The 18,951-nt window shown below is 36.6% G+C and overlaps 1 protein-coding gene across 3 annotated transcripts in view; it reads left to right on the top strand.

The window, feature by feature from the left end:
• The first annotated feature begins 4,689 nt into the window (after positions 1-4,689).
• The window catches only part of LOC117426529 (sodium channel protein type 2 subunit alpha-like), a 56,666-nt gene continuing 42,404 nt past the window's right edge, over positions 4,690-18,951 (top strand). The window contains exons 1-2 of one of the 3 annotated variants that reach the window (XM_059033721.1): positions 4,690-5,030; positions 18,734-18,951. The exon at positions 18,734-18,951 is cut by the window's right edge and continues 99 nt beyond it. In XM_059033721.1, the coding sequence (XP_058889704.1) occupies positions 18,787-18,951 (165 nt within the window). In that variant the 5' untranslated portion in view covers positions 4,690-5,030; positions 18,734-18,786. Of the gene's footprint in view, positions 5,031-6,981; positions 7,089-18,733 lie in introns of those variants that run through there. The other 2 variants (XM_059033722.1, XM_059033723.1) reach the window with 2 other exon arrangements.

The following is an 18,951-nucleotide window of genomic DNA, read 5'->3' as shown; positions in this document are numbered from 1 at the left end:
ATGTCCACAGGCAAGACACTGCATGTGGACTCATAATATTACAATGGGTTAATTGTGTTTGTCTGTAGTGAGTCACATAAAAAGAAACAAAAATAGAAACGTTAGAACAGATTAACAAATCCTCTCATGACTCGATTGTATGCTAACATTGTTTTTTATAAAGGTTGTAATGAGCCATGCTTCTGCACCATTCTGAAAATATTAACCATAACTTTGTCAATTACCATGCCAAATATATATATGAGGAGGGTGTGTAAAACAATCTAGGAATGATATATAACATGATATTATTGTGGGGGCTACACTCACACAACACTACCCTCAGTAGATACTTACCATTCCAGTACTGAAATAAAAACTATCATCAGGACTGATCTTCATTCTGTTTCACTGATTAAGAAAATAGGGCCAGTTCTATTATTATATCATTGAATTGATGCTTAAATGATACTTTGAAGTCAAATATAATAGCTCATTATAAACTTGTTTGAAATACAAACCAAAAAATAGACTTCTGCGCCCTTAACAGCCTGGTTCATTTCCTGTATCCTACTAATAAAGGGGAAAATGTAGGTATTACATTATAATTCCGGAATGTTCTTTTTCTGATAAATAACACATCATTCACTACAATATGTTTATTTTAATTGGGTATACAACAAATACATTCCGTAACAGTAATTTAGTATAATGTATTGATGCATGAATCCTATCAATTTTATTACATGACTGCATGTTGCAAAAACGCATGCCTTTTTTTTTTTACAGACATTAAGAAAGACACAAGCTGAGAATGATTCAGTGGAATGCCTTAAAAAACCAAACTCACTGTACTGTAGGAAAACCCCCAGCCAGAGCCAGAGGGCCCAAAGAAGCGATCTTACATTAAAGAAAATATTGAGACACAAGATAAAAAATAATAAAAAAAAAACCTGCTGGTGGTACAAACATTTGTGCAAACAGGCTGTCCTCTACCAGATAAATTAATTTGTTAGGTATATAGCGTCCTTGACATTCATTCGGATATCTTTAAGCTGCATTGCAGTCACTACATTGACTGTTGACAAAGACTGTACAAGCTCCTGACGTTTCAAGAGGAGCAGTATCAAATAGAATTACTCTATGGACCATTCAGAAAAAAAGGATTTGCTGATCATTTCCACCTCAGTTCCCTGAAAAATTAGAAAACCGTATCCCTCCAGAATACATGGCTGCCCATGGCACTGTTTTAGCAGGTGCTCTGCTTTTGTTTATTCAAGCCTACCAATTACATACAGAAAGATTACATTACTATTTGTACACTATATTTCTTTATGTCATTGAAAATTCACGCAGGCTAAAATAAGCATGTCTACACTTGAGTACACTTGATCAGCCTTGTCCTGAAAATTAAGAGATGTGTCATTTCAGGCCCTGTGAAGCACAGAATTGGGTCAGTGAGGAAACTTTTAAACTGGCCAAATGGCTAATTCAACACAAATTACAAATAAGCTGCAGGAACTAAACAGAAAAGGCATTAATGGGAAGAATGTGTAAATGTCAGATAATGGCTGGTTTATCATGTGCCAACATGAAGCCCCCCTAGCAAAGAGATTTATTTTCTGGAAAATTAAATGGCTCCTGAAAGTTCATATTTAAATCTGTTTTATTTTTCTTTAATTGTAACCTTTGTGTGGGGCAAGAGCTAGGGCCTCTCCTCCAGTTTGTCCTGCCAAAATATCAACCAGGCTCCCTATTTAAACTCTGGGTTAATACCTTGCTCTCTTTCTTGCTTTTTTATTTTCCTCTGTCCTCGCTTCCTCCTCCACTACACTGTGCCACCTCTTCGACGATCTCCCTCTGGGGGCAAGTGAAGCTCATTTCCCAACCTGAGGCCCAGCCGTGCTGGCCTCATCCCCCACCAGGAAGGTTCTCCGGGAACCAGAAGGGACTGACGGCCAACTCTATCTTAACTTTTTTGTTTTCTCGTTCTCTCCCACTCTAGTAGCAGTTGCTTCCCAGCCTTGGAAGCCGATCAGTTCGGTCTCGCTTCCTTGAGGGCAACTCTCTGCGAGCCAAGGGGAACACCTGTACTCTTTCCTAAATATCTGCTTTCATCTGTGCCAGTCTGCATATCTAGAGACTCCTTCTTTGCATGTTTAGTTCTTTCTCTTTTCCAGCACTCCTGTCTCCCCGCGAGGGAAGTGAAGCCAACCTCCCTCAGTGTAAATGAACCTTGCAAGCCGGGGAGACTTCTAGACTTCTCTTCGATTCATCTGCTATCCTACTCTTCATTTCCCTTTGGGTGGAGTAACATTTGCTTCCCAGCCTTGGAGGCCGAGCCAAGGGGAAACTTTGTCTTTTTCTCTAGTCACAAGCACTTATCACCTGTTTCAATTCTTGAGATTCTTACTCCATGCAGCTCTTTCTCCTGTATGAATATGGAGTACAATGAATATATTGACTCAATATTCTTCAACAATTGATAAGGACCAAGCTTTAAAGCATTGACAAAACAGGCCTCAGAATGGTGTCACATACAGTAGAGGACCCACATACCCAAACTATTATTCTGCTACCAGTACATATATTTTTAATGCTACAATAATTTATCACAGCTATTTTGAATTACAATGCAATTTTCCCTAAAAGAAAAGTCTGCTGCAATTTTACACATATTTTTAAGGTCATTCAAAACGTAGATCAAGTCTGTCTGCCTGTCTGTCTGCCTGTCTGCCATACGCTACATGATAAACATGACCATTTTATAAAAAAAATGTATTTGGTGTAGTCGGTGATTATGAGGACTATGAGTTAACTACAATATCTATCAGTATTGTTGGTGTGCTGTGTGGTCCAGTGGTTAAAGAAAAGGGCTTGTAACTAGAAGGTCTTTAGTTCAAATCCCACCTCAGTCACTGACTCATTGTGTGACCCTGAGCAAGTCACTTAATCTCCTTGTGCTCTGTCTTTCGGATGAGATGTAATTGTAAGTAACTCTGCAGCTGATGCATAGTTCACACAACCTAGTATCTGTAAGTTGCCTTGGATAAAGGTGTCTGCTAAATAATAATATGTAAATGTTGGGAAGCACAGATCTAACCCAAATCTCTATTTTAATATTTCATGATTTTCAGTCTATTATTTTAGCTCCACAAAAGCTTCAAGGAGATTAATCAATCAATCAATATTTATTTTATATAGCGCCTTTCATAGTGGACCACCATCACAAAGCGCTTTACAAGATAGTAAGGAACAATGCATAATACATTAAATACAGTGAAATACATCAAAATGAAGAGCCTGCTGAGTACTGTGTGGCATCACAAACCCACACTCGCTGCTAAGCAACTACTCGATGACAACAGGATACCCTCTGGAAAAGTTTCCTCGGAGATTTATATCTGCCTCATCAAATATGTGTTTTCTGGAATACACTTCTGGAAGTAAGAGGGAAATATTCATTTTAATTATATGTAATACTGGACAGTTCTAAGCCTGTTAGGGTCTTACAGCAGCAGGCATGGAGCAACACTAATGGTGGGCAGCTGCAGCAGAAGATAGATTTATACTGTATTCTTTTTTTAAATTAAATTACAGTATATTACATCTGTGGACATCTGTATACACAGTTAGCCTTTTTTTTCATGTTACACAGAGTTAGATATGGTTGGTGGCCAGTAGGTACCAGTATTGTTTTGATAATACCATATTAACCTAATAGGACTTTATAAACATTTAACAATTTTTTTTTGTTTTGTTATCACTTTGTGAATTTCTTAAAAATGCCTGAAAAACAAAAACTGAAAAAGTATAATGTGCTTATGGGCTCATGGGCTCAGATAGTGCACATATAAGATACAGCTTGCTGCAAAAAAAAGAAAGAAAGAAAGAATAAGGAGCTTTCATGCACAATGTGGTGTATTGGGTTTTAGGTTAGGAAAATGTAGGTATAAGATCATACATTAATCCCACAGTACGTGAATAATACTGATCAATTATGTGTACCACGTTAAGGGCAAACATTATATTTGTCAATTTCATTATAGATCTATTGGAGCACTAGAGACCTCATTTTTTTCTAAAGTGTTCATACTATTGTTTTAATATACAAATATTCCAAATGCAATACTATGGACAAACTGCTGTACCTTTGCCGTGAGTCATATGTTTTGATTGCAGCCGACCACTGGAGTGTGTTTGAACTAGGATAAATGAAATGATTTGGTAATAGGAAGAATCAGGAACTTAGTTACTATAGCATTATCTTTGACCTTAATGCATACTCAAAATAGAAATAAAAAAAATAAAAAAAAAGATCTTCAACCGTAGAACAGGGGGGCTAGTAATAATACAGCTAGCTCCAACAAGAAGTAAGAACATGGATTTCATTATTATTGTTAGACACATCGGTCTGTTTTGAACTGCATATCTATCTATCTATCTATCTATCTATCTATCTATCTATCTATATATCTATATATATATATATATATATATATATATATATATATATATATATATACTGTCAAAAACATTAACTATGGCCTGACGCCTGTGACCTTGATTATCTGGGTTCAGGAAAGCAAGCAGCTAGCGTCTGTCAAAGGTATCCACGCATGTGACAAGAATCCCCTCCTATTTGGGGGTCTGATGTGTTGACAGTGAACTGCAATGGTTAAGTAGTAATCACAACCACACAAGATAGCACGCACTACTTTCTGACCAGCGATAGTCTGCATCAGGTTGCTAAGGAGTTTACACGAGCATCACCAGACGTTCCTTCCTTCTTGACTGTTCGAAGAGCTAGCGTCATCCCTACCCAGTACTAAATTACCGGAAACGATCAGGGTGTTACAAGGAGAGACTAGCAGCAACTCCATAGTTCGCTCCCTCTGATCGTGATTGTCTGCTGTAACCGGGAAGATATTTTTGGACGGCAACATAAAGGCAACTAAATCTGTCCATATTACAAAAAGGTGCAGAGCTACACCCATTTGAAGGGATCTACAGAAAATGTGCACATTGCACACCTACCTTGGTTGATTATGGTGAGTAGAGGGGGCGACTGGGTGAGGAACGTTTAGTGATGGAAAAAAAGGAACATAGGGGAAAATAGGGTCGGTGTCATTGAAAACGATTATTGGATGTTAATCAAGATTATGAAAGACCTGAAAAACAGAAGAAACGATAAATCATTTGCAGGGTAAATTGTTATAGGATACAAATAGCTGGTTTCAACACCAAAAGGGTTCTATATAAGAGGAATGTAGACATGTGTGTAGCTAATGATTTGCAAACATATTGATAATATATTTGTTTTATCTGATTATTTAACAGACCTTTTGACAACGGGTTTTAAATGTAGTAAAGTAGTTCCCCCGTGAGCTGTCAAATACCAAAATGTAAATGCAAACCAGATTTAATTTATCAAAGGGTAGGCTACTGTATCATTCAGCTTCTTAAGCGAATTAAACATTTTTGCATATTTCTCTATAGTTATTCGAGGAAAGAGGGAGACATAAAAAGCGTCGGTGTCCTTGTTTATTCCTTTGATTCGTTTCTAATGTAAACTGTAATAAACAAAACAGACCTTCATTGGGCTTCATTTAACATTCGCATTCATTGTCATACAGCAGTTGTTTTTCGTGGAAATGTGTATTTTATTTGGAAAATGCTTTAAACTATACAGTATCAAATGTAAAGGAGAGTAGCCTAGACAAGCCTAAGGCTTGGTTGATGCTATTAAAGGGTTCAGATGGTGTCATGATTCATCTTCATTGCTCTCGACGTTACCACTGTGAGTTATATCGACATTCCCGTTTAATGAATGATTTGTAATTAATGTGGAAATCGTGTAGCCTGTATTATGACAAAGGGTATCTGACAATAACGAAGAGGCAGTGCTTTATAATCACCATTGTGTTTCCTTAATTTGTTGTTTCTAAACCATAATAAGCCTTGTTTTTAGCCCTATCAATTGTATATTACTATATAATCTATATAATCCCATAGTTGTATTAGAATTCAACCTATTAATTCACTCAGATGTATTCCATTATGCGCAGCAGTGTGGAGTAGTGGTTAGGGCTCTGGACTCTTGACCGGAGGGTCGTGGGTTCAATCCCCAGTGGGGGACACTGCTATTGTACCCTTGAGCAAGGTACTTTACCTAGATTGCTCCAGTAAAAACCCAACTGTATAAATGGGTAATTGTATGTAAAATAATGTGATATCTGTATAATGTGAAATAATGTATAAGGTGATATCTTGTAACAATTGTAAGTCGCCCTGGATAAGGGCGTCTGCTAAGAAATAAATAATAATAATTATAACAGCAGAAATATAATGTAATACAGGTTGCATTTCTTATAACAAGCAGGTTCAATACATTAAACATGATTGTATTTAATGTAGCCTCTCGCATGATTTTAACCTTGGATATGTCTTTCTTATATAGTTATGTCTTTATATATTAATTTTCCATTAAAGTCATATACAAGGGAAAAACAAAAGTCCGTGGTGGCATCTTGAATACATATTTTATGACAAGCTATGTACACTAACGGTGTGTCATATTCTCATAACGAGCAGTGGGTGGGGTGTGGGTGTTACAGGGTCAGCCGTAGGAATATAATAGTTTTAAAGTATTTAAATAATGACAGTGTACCATGACAGTGTATCATAACTTTCACGTCGAATGAAAGTTTAAATAAAAGATTAGAATCATATAAACATAAATTAATTCAGAAAGTACAATTGATTAAATATGTAGACAGATATTCCACGTTTCTCTCTCATGCTAGAAAGCACACACATTAATGTTATTTGTTTATTTTGCATTTGCAATTAAATGCAACATTTCCCCAATAAGGTGTATTGGGCACCTCGTACGATTCTGGTTAAGGATTTATGCTAATAGTTATTTTTAAAGTATGAATGGGGTTCTTGTCTGAGGCTGTCCCAGGGATGGGCGGAGACGGTGCAGAAACAGCTTTACAGCGTTTTATATGAAAAACATCTCAAATCGCCAATATGGCGACAGCTGCATCTGTATCTACCGTACCGGTAGAATCTGCAATGGAAAAGGTACATTTCTGACAGCACATGTAAGCGATCTGCTTTTTTTATTTTCATCTCTGTTGAGAATTACTGGTCTGTTTTTGAGACGAGTACATCTCGTCGTAGAGTGATCAATTTTAGGTCTTTATATAAACCGGGCAGTGTCAGCATCTTTTTTTTTTTTTTTCGTTTGGTAGATTTATCTAGAATGCGCGACTCATGCTTATTTTCGCCAATCATCAGATAATCATTTATAATTATCAGAGTAGGAGCAGCATGTTCCATATGAAGCACACGTGCCTCTTTTATACAAACGATAAACACGAATATTCGCAAGCAATACAATTAGACAAGAAATAAACGGTTTTGTGTATATGTATACTATTAGTATAGTACAGTTATACTACAGGTTTACTGTATGACATGCTTTATTAAACTGCATTGGACATACACATTGTGCAAAATATTCTAGTTTTAAGCTGGGAGCTAGTCAGTTCAGAGTCATTTGCACCATAATAAGGCCCAGAGTGATTATATACTTTGACCTTTTAGTCTTTCGGGCTTTTTCATGATAGAAATGATAAAGATGCCGTTTCTAGGCACACAACCGCCAGCCGTACTGGGAGATTCAGGGAGAAATGTCTGGTTAAACCAGGTCTTGAACAAACGCATGAATAAACCAGACTGATTCACTTCCAGCAATCATTTTAAAAAAGAAACATCTGTTCCTCCAGACTACGGTTATACAGTAAATGTAAACTATGTTATCAATTAAAACCAGAAAGTAAATATTGTAGACGTCTGTGCAAATTTTGAACATATTACCGCGACACAATGTGGCTGTTACAGAAAATGAAACCTTTTAATTTGTGTATGCTGGTTTACAAAACCATACATGTATATCCACATGTATAGATTGTTCTGTATATATCGCTTAAGCAGCCTCTGTAATTGTTTTATGCTGTTATTGTTTTGTACTAATTATGTTAATACTAATATATTTTTGTGATGTTTTGACGTTTTCTATCATGACTTTACCCATGTTGTTGTAAAAAAAAAGAAGCAAAAAGAACGTTTATTTGTTTTTAGAGCGGGCAACCTTGACACCTGGTTTAGGAGAGAAAAAAAACGGGGTGGTCAGGTGGCGGAACCGAGAATGAATTAGTATTGAATAATTGAATGTGTTGTTGATGTTTTCGAGAATTTCAGCTGCCCTTCAAAAATGGTTTGTGCGCATCGTTGAATAAGAAGAGCTTGATGTGATGTGTTCAGTTTACAGATATAACGGGCTCCAATATGTCCTCAATTATCTTCTAATGTTCGTTTTCCAATTAATATGATGTGTCCGTGTGTTGCAGCCGTTTACATCATGATAAAGAACAAAAAAAACCCTGACATCAATGCCTGCCTCAGTACATTAAAATAAATAAAAGCCACAATGCTTTTCACTGACATGATTTCCATTGATCAGTTTACATATATATATATATATATATATATATATATATATATATATATATATATATATATATATATATAATTATTTATTTCTTAGCAGACACCCTTATCCAGGGCGACTTACAGTCGTAAACAAAAATACATTTCAAGAATCACAGTATCTATCTATCTATATATATATATATATATATATATATATATATATATATATATATATATATATATATATATATATATATATATATAAATTCCCTGCCTATTCCTTTTTGCAGTGATAAAAAAAAGACTAGGCCCAATACACACTGAACCTAGTTGCTAGATCAATTTCATCCATGACATGTTTTTGTTTAAAAAAATAAAGATACTAAAAGCTTCTGATTTTTTTCCATCTGTTTTGCAGCTAAGAGGTTTGTAAAGTGTTTGTGCTTTTGCTACAAAACCATGGAATATGGATATTAAGGTTAAACCAACAGCATTCTATGAATAGATTATTCAGTATTCTTATAAAAGCATCATTCTGAAATGTAAAACACATTCTGACAGAAAATCAGTTACATTTTTTAGGATGAGAGAAAGAGAAGTGGAAATTCCCCAGTATGTGGCAATATAAACAGTGAGTGTCTTTGAATGTTTATGAGTGAGCCACATAAAAGGGTGTGGCATTCACAGATATATAACCCAATGTAGCTACATGACTGGTGTATAGCAATACAGGCATACAGCGATACTCATTGAAAAGCCTTCATAGAATTCAATAGAATTAAAAAGCAACTCAGTTATAAAATTATGCAATTTGTCTGTGATGGGTTTCAGTATTCTTCAGATATAGAACAGTGCTTATCTTGCCATGCATCTATTGCTTTACAATCTTCAGATAAAAAGTTACAGAAGTTACGTAGAGATGTCTTTGGAAAGTATTTGTTTGTTTGTTTCTTATAGTAAAACTTATGCCAACAAATGAAAGAAAAGCTTCTAGAAACTCAATGAGATGAAAAAGGGTTGGTTGTTTTGTGCTGAAAAAGTCCCCAGAGTCCTGATTTCTCTGAATAATGGGCCAACACAAGTAGAGGTGGAATGATGCAATTGTGCTCCAGGGTTTTGGGAAGAATTTGTTTTTGGTGTGTACCACTGTTGCTGTCTTGAGGCCTTCTCACTGATGTCATGGGTTTCAACACATTTGTTTTCACTGTATAAAAATATTGTGAAATTTAACTCTTTAACACTATTGGTTTCCTTTGTTGTTTGGAGACTTGTAATCAGGGTTTCAAACCGAAACCAGAACCGGAACAATAAACAAACAAAAAAAATGTCATGAAACAGGAACAAAAAACAAAACAAAATTAATTTATTACGCTCTGGAATGAAAATGATATTCAAGATTTTGTTTATCGGTTAATAACTTTTTTCGTTCCCTTTAAGCCCGTTCTCTCTGTCTCTTTCTGTTGTTTTCAAACATGCAATACTTTGAAAAAAGCGCTCTTACACCGTGGTCTTACACCTCGGCAGTGTTGCCAACTCCACAAACCAGGAAGTGGTTAGAGAAACCACACAAAGTTGCTAGATGTCGCTATTTAGACATTCTAAAGTCGCCAGAAATGTCGCTAGACAATTTACCGCTCCTCTTGGAATCGCTTAACCATTAAGAGTAAACACCAATATAAACAATATTAAATGTATTAATGATGGCTGATCATTTTTAAAAGTTTTATATTTGTCTGGATTATCTACCTATACAGAGTTGGTCTGATGTAATTGATGTTATTGTAACATTATACATCACTTATCACTAATTTAGTACATTATGTTTGTTTAAATAATTGATGTAGTTCACTTCCACTAACAAGGGGCAGCAGTTTCAGTAGTTGTTTGCATTACGATTAGCAGGGCACTCGTGATCTCTTTGGTTCACAGAAGCAACCAGCTCCACAGCAACATTTCAAAGCTGCGCTGGGCTATGCAGGATCTGCACAGATTTCTGCGGGTGGAGTTGAGTGACGTCACGTCGAAGAACGCGCATCTCTGCGATTCTGTCCAGAACTGTGCAGATCTGCGCAGAACTCAGAAAATCTGCACTACGTGAAGAACGCCACCACTGTACTACTTCAGGACGAAAGAAGTGTGGTGTATTGAACTGCTTGTGACTTATGTTGTGATGATACAATTTGGCGACTTCTTTCTCTGAAAATCCCTGTTGTCGGCAGTGAAAGGTGCTAGATTTGTTGCTAGTGGCTTTGACAATGTTTTTGTCGCTAAGGAAACCCAAAAGTCGCTAGATCTAGCAACAAAATCACTAAGTTGTCAACACTGCACCTCAGTGGTCAACGACAAAGCATTGCATCACAGCCAGCTAATGAAATGCAGCATTACATTTTTTTGGAGCAGGCAGCGAATCAAATAGCACTATATTTGACTTCAGTTCAGGCTTTGACCTTGTGGTCATCTACATGCTGATTCCACGTTACGTGATCAGTCTTGTATTTGCTCACAATAAACAACAGGTACTGTTATTAACTTATTAAGTTATGTACACAGCAGATCACAGGCCCACCTAAATCTGTGACTATGTGAATGCCAAGTTTAGGACAAATAGGCTATAGAAATGTCGCAGGCTTTAGCCAATCAAAGCAAATTAGTCGTTGTGCTGCAAAGTTTGGGTGGGATCTTCCTCTCACAACAAATCATGGTCAAGCCGCATTTGATTGACAGCTCGTGAGGCAGTTGGCACGGATTTATTTAGAATGTGCAGTTCTTTAAGCAAACTATTTATTAGTAGTGCGGTGGTCAACATGCCAAAACAAATGAGTATTACATTTTTTAAAAAGACAACGGACAGACAATGAAGCCACAAAACCAACTCACATAGCATCCTCTTCCTCCAAATCTGCAAATTATTAATTTACATCTACTTCAGCAGTGGAAATGGCAACATGTGAAAATAAATGTCGGAAGAGAAAATTACCAAATCGACTGGATGATTTGTTTGTTACTTCATCTTTGGAAAGTCAACCAGGGAGCACTCTAATGAAGATTTGAGAGCGACATGGAATCATATTTTACTAGATTGTCAGCTTTGCGAATTGAACAGCCACTTTCAAAATGGCACTACACAGTCTACTAATAGTACTACTGGCATGTACTTTGTTGTACAACATTAATATGGATGAAGCTGAAGTTTTTAGTCTTCATTCAACAAATAAAGCGCAAATTGATTGATTGGTGGGGGGGGATGACCCAACACTAATTTAAGTTTGAGATGATTGCCACGCTCTTTCAAGGCTCTTCTCCACCGTGAACACGATTAAGACAGCTGCGCGAGCCTCAGTACTGACAAGTCACTTGAACATGCTGTCTCTGCTGTCGTTTGATAGAGACCTGTGTGATTCTCTGGAGTATGACTCTATAATTGCAATATTCAGCAGCCAGCCCTGACGCCTTATCATATAAGGTGGTGGAGATGAGAGTATACTAACTAGGCTATGGTAAGTAATTTACAACCTTTCATATATTTAATAATTGCTTAAAATATAATATTACAGTGTTCTCGCTGGTTTGGTGACGCTACATGTTTGACTTTTTAAAGTGCATTCATATGTATTTGTTGTCTACTTCAAACATTTTAAATGGATTAAAGGGGAACTATTTGATGTATTCAGGGTTTTAATGGATTTAAATCATTTTTGCAATGTAAACTATTTCCTGTGACATCAGATCTTTAGTTATTGCCCATCCACCCTCGAGCCCACCCACATTTCCATGCCTATAGCAGCTACGCCACTGGTACGAGCTGTAAAAGTATATGTGGCAAGTGAAGCGCTTATAATCGGAGGTCTGCTTGTTATATTCTGCATGTTAAGACATTTTACTGTCTAATTAATTGTTCAGTGTTTAATTTTCATTGTTATATCCAAAATAAGTATGTAGAAAAGTTGCATGTATGTACATGTTACATTTGTTGTATGTCTTATAGTGAAATGTGCATACCAATGATAACAATGTTCCCCTTAGTGCTTAATAATAGTGTTTATATGTAATTGATTACTTGCAGAGGATTTTTTTCTGCATATCTTCTGTTTAAAACAGAGTAGCTATGCGATAAGAAATATGTAGGTTATGGAAAATATATAATGCTTTGAAGAGATGTTTGTCAGAAAAATGTTTTTTTGGTATTACTTTTCAAATATATGGCAGATCTGTAGAGCCCTGGACATTTTTTTTATGAAGTTAAAAACACCATAGAGTTGAAAGGTGGAACAGAATGGAGAAAAAAAAGCAAGTGGCATATTTGATGGAGCCGTGATCTCGATTAGCTGCAGGGTTTATTTCAGACAAACATCGCATTAAGTTATTACATTGGCTGTAAGGATGCTAACCCACGAGATTGTTGGGAAATGTCGCTGTTTTTAATTAATTAAAGAAAAATTGTAAACTCGAACTGAGGCAAAAGAAAGTTGCAATAAAGAAGAGAGAAAAAAACAGACTGCTGTCATTTTCTTTTAAGACTACAACAGGCATTGTTGTTTCTATAGACAGGACATAAGTGCATTTATTGATACAGACGGATAACTTGTCACACCATTTTCCCTTTGAGTGTCGAGTTATCTGGAGTTGTCCTGTATTTCATGCTTTTTTGTTTAATTGAAGAAAGTGAACACCAATACAATAGCCTACTTGGCTAGAAAAAAAACAAATTGAACCGGTATTAACCGGTATTTCATTTAGTTCGAACTGGAATGGAATCAGCTGTTCGGAACTTTCGGAACCGGAGCCGAAAACTACGGTTCTGTTCGGATCCAAACTGGAACGGAAAACAATCTGGTTCGAATCCCTGCTTGTAATAATTGTAAATGTGAGGCTACAGCCTTTCCTCTGACCACCTAACTTTTCATCTGTGTATCCCTCTCATGTGAGTGGCTCCTTCTGGACCATAAGGCAAGAACCTGAATCAAAATGTCATAACATTCCTTCACAACTATTTTGACACAAGTCTGTTCCATCTATCAGAGCTGTGGACTTGTTCTTTGAGATCTTTGAACACACTTACTTACTCCTTCCTCTGAACTTATGTTCTGTATAAGTGGTTCAGACAATGGTTTGAATTCTACAAATTTTAGTTATACGTTGAAGAGAAGCCAATATGTCAATATAGATACAATTTTTCAAAATGCAGTATTTTCTTTTATACTTGTGAAACTTGCAAATCATTTAAGAAAACAAAGTCTGCCAAGGTCTTCTTTGAACAGCGAGCTGCAGCTGCTTTTGTATTTATCAGATAATGTGTTTATTATTTTACTCAAATAAACTTTAGGTTTGTGATAGCAGTTTGACAGTTTGTAACTGTGCAATTAACCTCTGGAGGTTCAGAACTACCTTTGATTTCCTGACTAGCAAAGGAATCTCTGAGCCACCTGATCTTTCAAGACAGCTCTAAAGTTTGAGATAGATACTGGAGTAAGGTTTATCTGGGAGTGGGCTTGGGCACTTTGGACAACACTCTTGCTTGATTTCTCCATGTTTTGATCCTAGCTTCTACAAAGTACAGTAAGCCATACTTTTCTATAGAATCCTAACCTGAAGGACATCTCATGGAGAACTTTCTTTAAGCTGGAATTGGCCTGGGTCAAAGTGAAGTTTGCTATCTACTGTGCCCTGTAGTGCTTAATACCAGAGTCATCAATGCCATGCTTAACTTGGACAGAGATCATTTTCTGCAGCAGTGTGGAGTAGTGGTTAGGACTCTGGACTCTTGAGCGGAGGGTTGTGGGTTCAATCACAGGTGGGGGACACTGCTGCTGTACCCTTGAGCAAGGTACTTTACCTAGATTGCTCTAGTAAAAACTGTATAAATGGGCAATTGTATGTAAAAGTAATGTGATATCTTTTAACAATTGTAAGTCGCCCTGGATAAGGGCATCTGCTGAGAAATAAATAATAATAATAATTTTCTACTTATTGCTAGTTAATCCTTTTTGCATTTATGATTGTATAGGTTAACATTACGCTGATGTCTAGAAAATGAATTTCTTTTGCCAGCTTTTTTGTCTTCCAGAAGGATATTGACCCTAAATACTGGTGCAAGCGTTCCTATGTATGGTTTCTATTGTAAATGGAAGACACAAACTTGTAGTAATGGATTGGCTTCACCACTTGGCCTTAGAGAAAGGTTTGTAACAGGGTTGTCGCATGATTCCACCCAGACACCCCATTAGCTGCACCCTAGGCTGGGAGTTACGATAAACTAATATTACACTTTAAATATGTCAAGCTTTTATTAGGCATCTCACTTTTTTTAATATTTACAAATAGTGCCCTAGTGATTGCAATGTCATCCAAGTCATATATTTCACCAGTGGCGTCACTAACACTTTTGGTCACACCCAGGGTTGATTTATTGATCCTGTCAATAATGTAACAAATATACAGTGAAAATAGGGACATTCTAAAGTTGCATTAAGCAAATTATTAAGATCTCCCTCTGTCCAGGTCATTTAAAATAAACACCACTTCCCATCCGGCAGTTTATTATGTCAACTAACGGTGATTTGGGCTTTTTAATATCAATACCTGTACAACTGAACAGAGCTACAAACAACAGGTTTCATATAGTTTAGCACTCCTCTCTTGAAATGGGATGGTGGTCAGTCACTGTAATACTGATTGTGTGAATAAGAAGCAGTAGGCTGTTATTCATGCCAGTGAACAAGGACTCATGCTGTACATTTTCAGTTTATGTATGTTTAAACAGCCTTAAAACGTGAGGGGCATAGCAAAAAAATTAATAGTTAACCAAGGAAGCCGATTTGATGTGACATACATATTATCTGAATGAGACTTCTCCTTTAACAAAACCAAAATGTAACTAGTGCAGCTGCAATAATTATTGCAAAGAAAATGACCTTAGAATTGTATAAACCGTTATTTCTTTATTCACCAAATCATCTAATACAGACTTGCCTTCTATTGCAAACTTTGCATTCATCCCTTGACTGAATCACAAATAAATAGAATGACATTCAATACAATTACAGGCATGCTAATAGGCCATTAGTGTTTTTTATCCCAGTAACAATAATGTAACACTTGCTCATGTAAACACTTTATTTGGAATGTAGTACCTGCTATTGCTTGTCTCTGCGCATGTGAGACCTTTGCAATACTCCATAAATGCATATAGTATACAAAATACTTATGTCTGCATATAAAGTGGAGTAATAACAGAATATTAAACTCCAATTCTGTGAAATTATTCTTAAGTATTACAAATACTTTTGACCTGTGGCTAGTGATTAGATACAAGAGCTGTATTTTCAGTCACAGGGTTATATTACTTTTCATACACTTATCTTGAATCTTGAAACATTTTAGAAACTCAGTTGACTGAGTTGAGATTTTGCGGTGACTTGAATAATAAAAGTGAGAAAAAAAAAATTGATCGCTGTAGTCAGATAAAAATGTGCCCTTTTTAATTAGATGATAGCTAACATACTGGTCAGTGTAATAGCTACAAAACAGAGCTCATACGCAGATAGTATTTTTGATACTAGAGTAGTGGTAGTATTGCTGTTCAGAATACTCATTCCGAATGCAGAGTTTATGTGATTTTTCATTTCCTATAAATCTATACCATACCAGAATAGTGCTGGGAATGAGTGTGCACGTGCTCTGTGGCTCACTTGGGAGTCTTCTGAAACTGTTTCACCAAGAGAGGTAACCCCTGCTATAATGTGGAATAAATTCACTTATGCTATCTTGAATACTGGTATCTGGAATAAAGCCAATGCTGTGTGTATATGACTTAAATTCATATCCTGCATAACCACTATTCCAAGTACAAGCAGAAGCCTCCTTGCATGTAAAAAAAAAAATTTAATCTAGCTGAGTATAAAGAACTGCATCTACTGCATACTGTCATGCTGGTTTTCATAACCCTTTCAGTGTCCTTGGCTTATTTGGATAGTTGTGCAATAGTTTTTACTAGGCTTTATCATACAGTGTTTTACATTGCTTGCCTTTGCTGACATTCGCTAGGCTTTTACTATGCCTTGATTCACATAACTATGTGTTTGAAATTGTATAATGCAGTAAACTTTTATAACTAAGAGTGTAACCTTGAAAGAAAGAAGAAACAAATGAGAGTACATTTTGTATTAGATTTGCAACAGTACAAAAGCTTTTTTTGCCTAATTGAGACCATTTTGCCCACGTTTTCCATTATTTACTAATTCAATAGCAGTACATGCATTCTGCAATGCTACTAATGTCAACTTAACTTTTATTCATTACATTTCTTTATTTAACTCAACTTTAGCTACCAGTGCAGTTTGTATCATCTAATTTTGCAATATATTTCCTAAAATGAAAACCGGATGCAGGTCAAGGAAATGCATGGACTGAAAATAAGTCTGTTTTCTGGAGCATTTTGAAGAGCAGTATGCCCAAAAAAACCCCAAAAAACACTCAGTGGCTTTAGAACTGGCTTACATGTGTGTTTGTTGGTTAAAAAGCCATGCTTCTTGTTCTTTAAGTTGAGTAAATGATTTCTCCACAATGGATGACATATTCAATTTTGTTTGTCTGCGATAACTATTAAACCATCAATAGTGCTGTATTTAGAAACACTAAAAGCCAAAGTCTACAATAGGCCACGTTACATGAGTGTTTGCGTTTCTCGAGACATCTGTTTCTCGTGAAATAAACGTGGACGTGGTGCCTTTTTGTGTTTACATGTAAAGCCTCTAATTTCCCTTTGGAACGCCTACTTTTCCCCGAACGCTATGCAAATGAAGAGGGGGGGTTACATTTAAATGAAAGTCCCCAAAATACTGTTTACATGAGCAGAGAAAAGTTTTACGTTTGAGCTATTGAAAGAGAGGGGGCGGATACTACTGAAGCGTACTGAAGTCAACCACGAGCTTGTTCCCCAAATTATTATAGCCTGCTGTATCCTGCACAATCTGTGCCAGGACCGTAAGGAGGTGCTCAGGCAAGCAGAGGAACAGCTACCTCAGCCTCCAGCAAGAATTGTAAAACAGCGATATGAAGAGGGTGCTGTAACCCGACGGCGTACTTTTATTTTATATCACGTTTGTTTCACTACCTTGTTTTGTATCTCTTTATACCAAATATAGCATCCTCATTTGCTCTGTACTTGTATGACTGCTTCTGCTTAATAAATAATTGGAATATTGAGTAGTATTGTTGATTCCCAAGGAATAAGTCACGAAAATTCCACACCACATTTTATTTTGAGAGTGGGTTAAACAATGTTCATGTTGTGGGTCAAGCTGCCTCATCATATCCTCTTCCCTTATGGATATTAACACCTGACTCGCTTCATCGCTCCAACAGATGTAAGTGGAGGATGGACACGGGTTTTGCTCAGACATAAGTAACTCGGAGAAATTGCATTGGAGTAAAGTTATACACATTTAAACACAGTACTTTACAATAAAGTCGTTTTGACAGTCGTTTGGAAAGCTATTTGCAAGTGTATTCTGAAGTACTGTACATGAGCTGTAACCACCTGAATTCACAAGCCCACGATGCAGTTTATCAAACATTTTTAGTAATAGTTTTAAACAGAAACTTGGTAAATACAATCTGTATACTTTACAAACACATTTAGATCCGTATATGATTAGCATTATGCAAAGTTCTAGGGAAGATGGAGAAAAAAGTGGGATTATCGCAACATCAATCTGATAAAGGAAATACTGCAAACAAAACATTAACTTCCCTGCTGCCATCTTTGGACCTTGGGAACTTACGTATTCCCATGTGGCTTTTATAACAGCTTTAGGAAAGGACTTGAATGAGCTTAATTAACATTTTCACGAGAAACTTGTGTTTACATGTGTAAGTGGGCATTGATTTCACAAGCTTTTCCTGGAATCTCACAAGAAATGGAGACTTTCACGGTAAAATACTGAAACCGTTGTTTGGGACACCTTCACAAGTTTTCCCTGCCAAGTTTCACATTTATTGTCGATTCACGTGAAATATTCTAGTTTGGTTTCTTTCTGGAATCCTACTTGGAATATCACCAGAGATATACCAATAGGGTATGCGAAAATCCATGTTCTAGTCTATAGCTTCAGGTTGTGAATCCGCCGACAAAAAGCTATAGTTTCATACTTTATAGTTTGAGAACAAAGGAATTGAATATGTCACATTTTGTTGTTGGCCTGCAGTGTAGCACATGAGGTTCTCTAACTATCATGTCTTATTATGTTTTTAGCACTTTCCTAAGCAGAAGGCTAACCGTTAACTTTGAAGGCGCAGGATGAAAAGATGGCTCAACGGCTTGTGCCGCCAGGACCTGAAAGCTTCCACCTGTTTTGCCGAGAATCTCTTGATGCCATTGAAAAGCGCATTGCAGAGGAGAAAGCAAAGAAACCAAAAGGGGACCGTCGTGATAATGACGATGAAAATGGCCCAAAGCCAAATAGTGACTTG

The sequence above is a fragment of the Acipenser ruthenus genome, chromosome 11 (genome assembly GCF_902713425.1).
Source record: "Acipenser ruthenus chromosome 11, fAciRut3.2 maternal haplotype, whole genome shotgun sequence".
NCBI lineage: Eukaryota > Metazoa > Chordata > Actinopteri > Acipenseriformes > Acipenseridae > Acipenser > Acipenser ruthenus.
The sequence above is the reverse complement of the archived record's forward strand: the minus strand, read 5'-3'. Positions and strand labels throughout refer to the sequence as shown.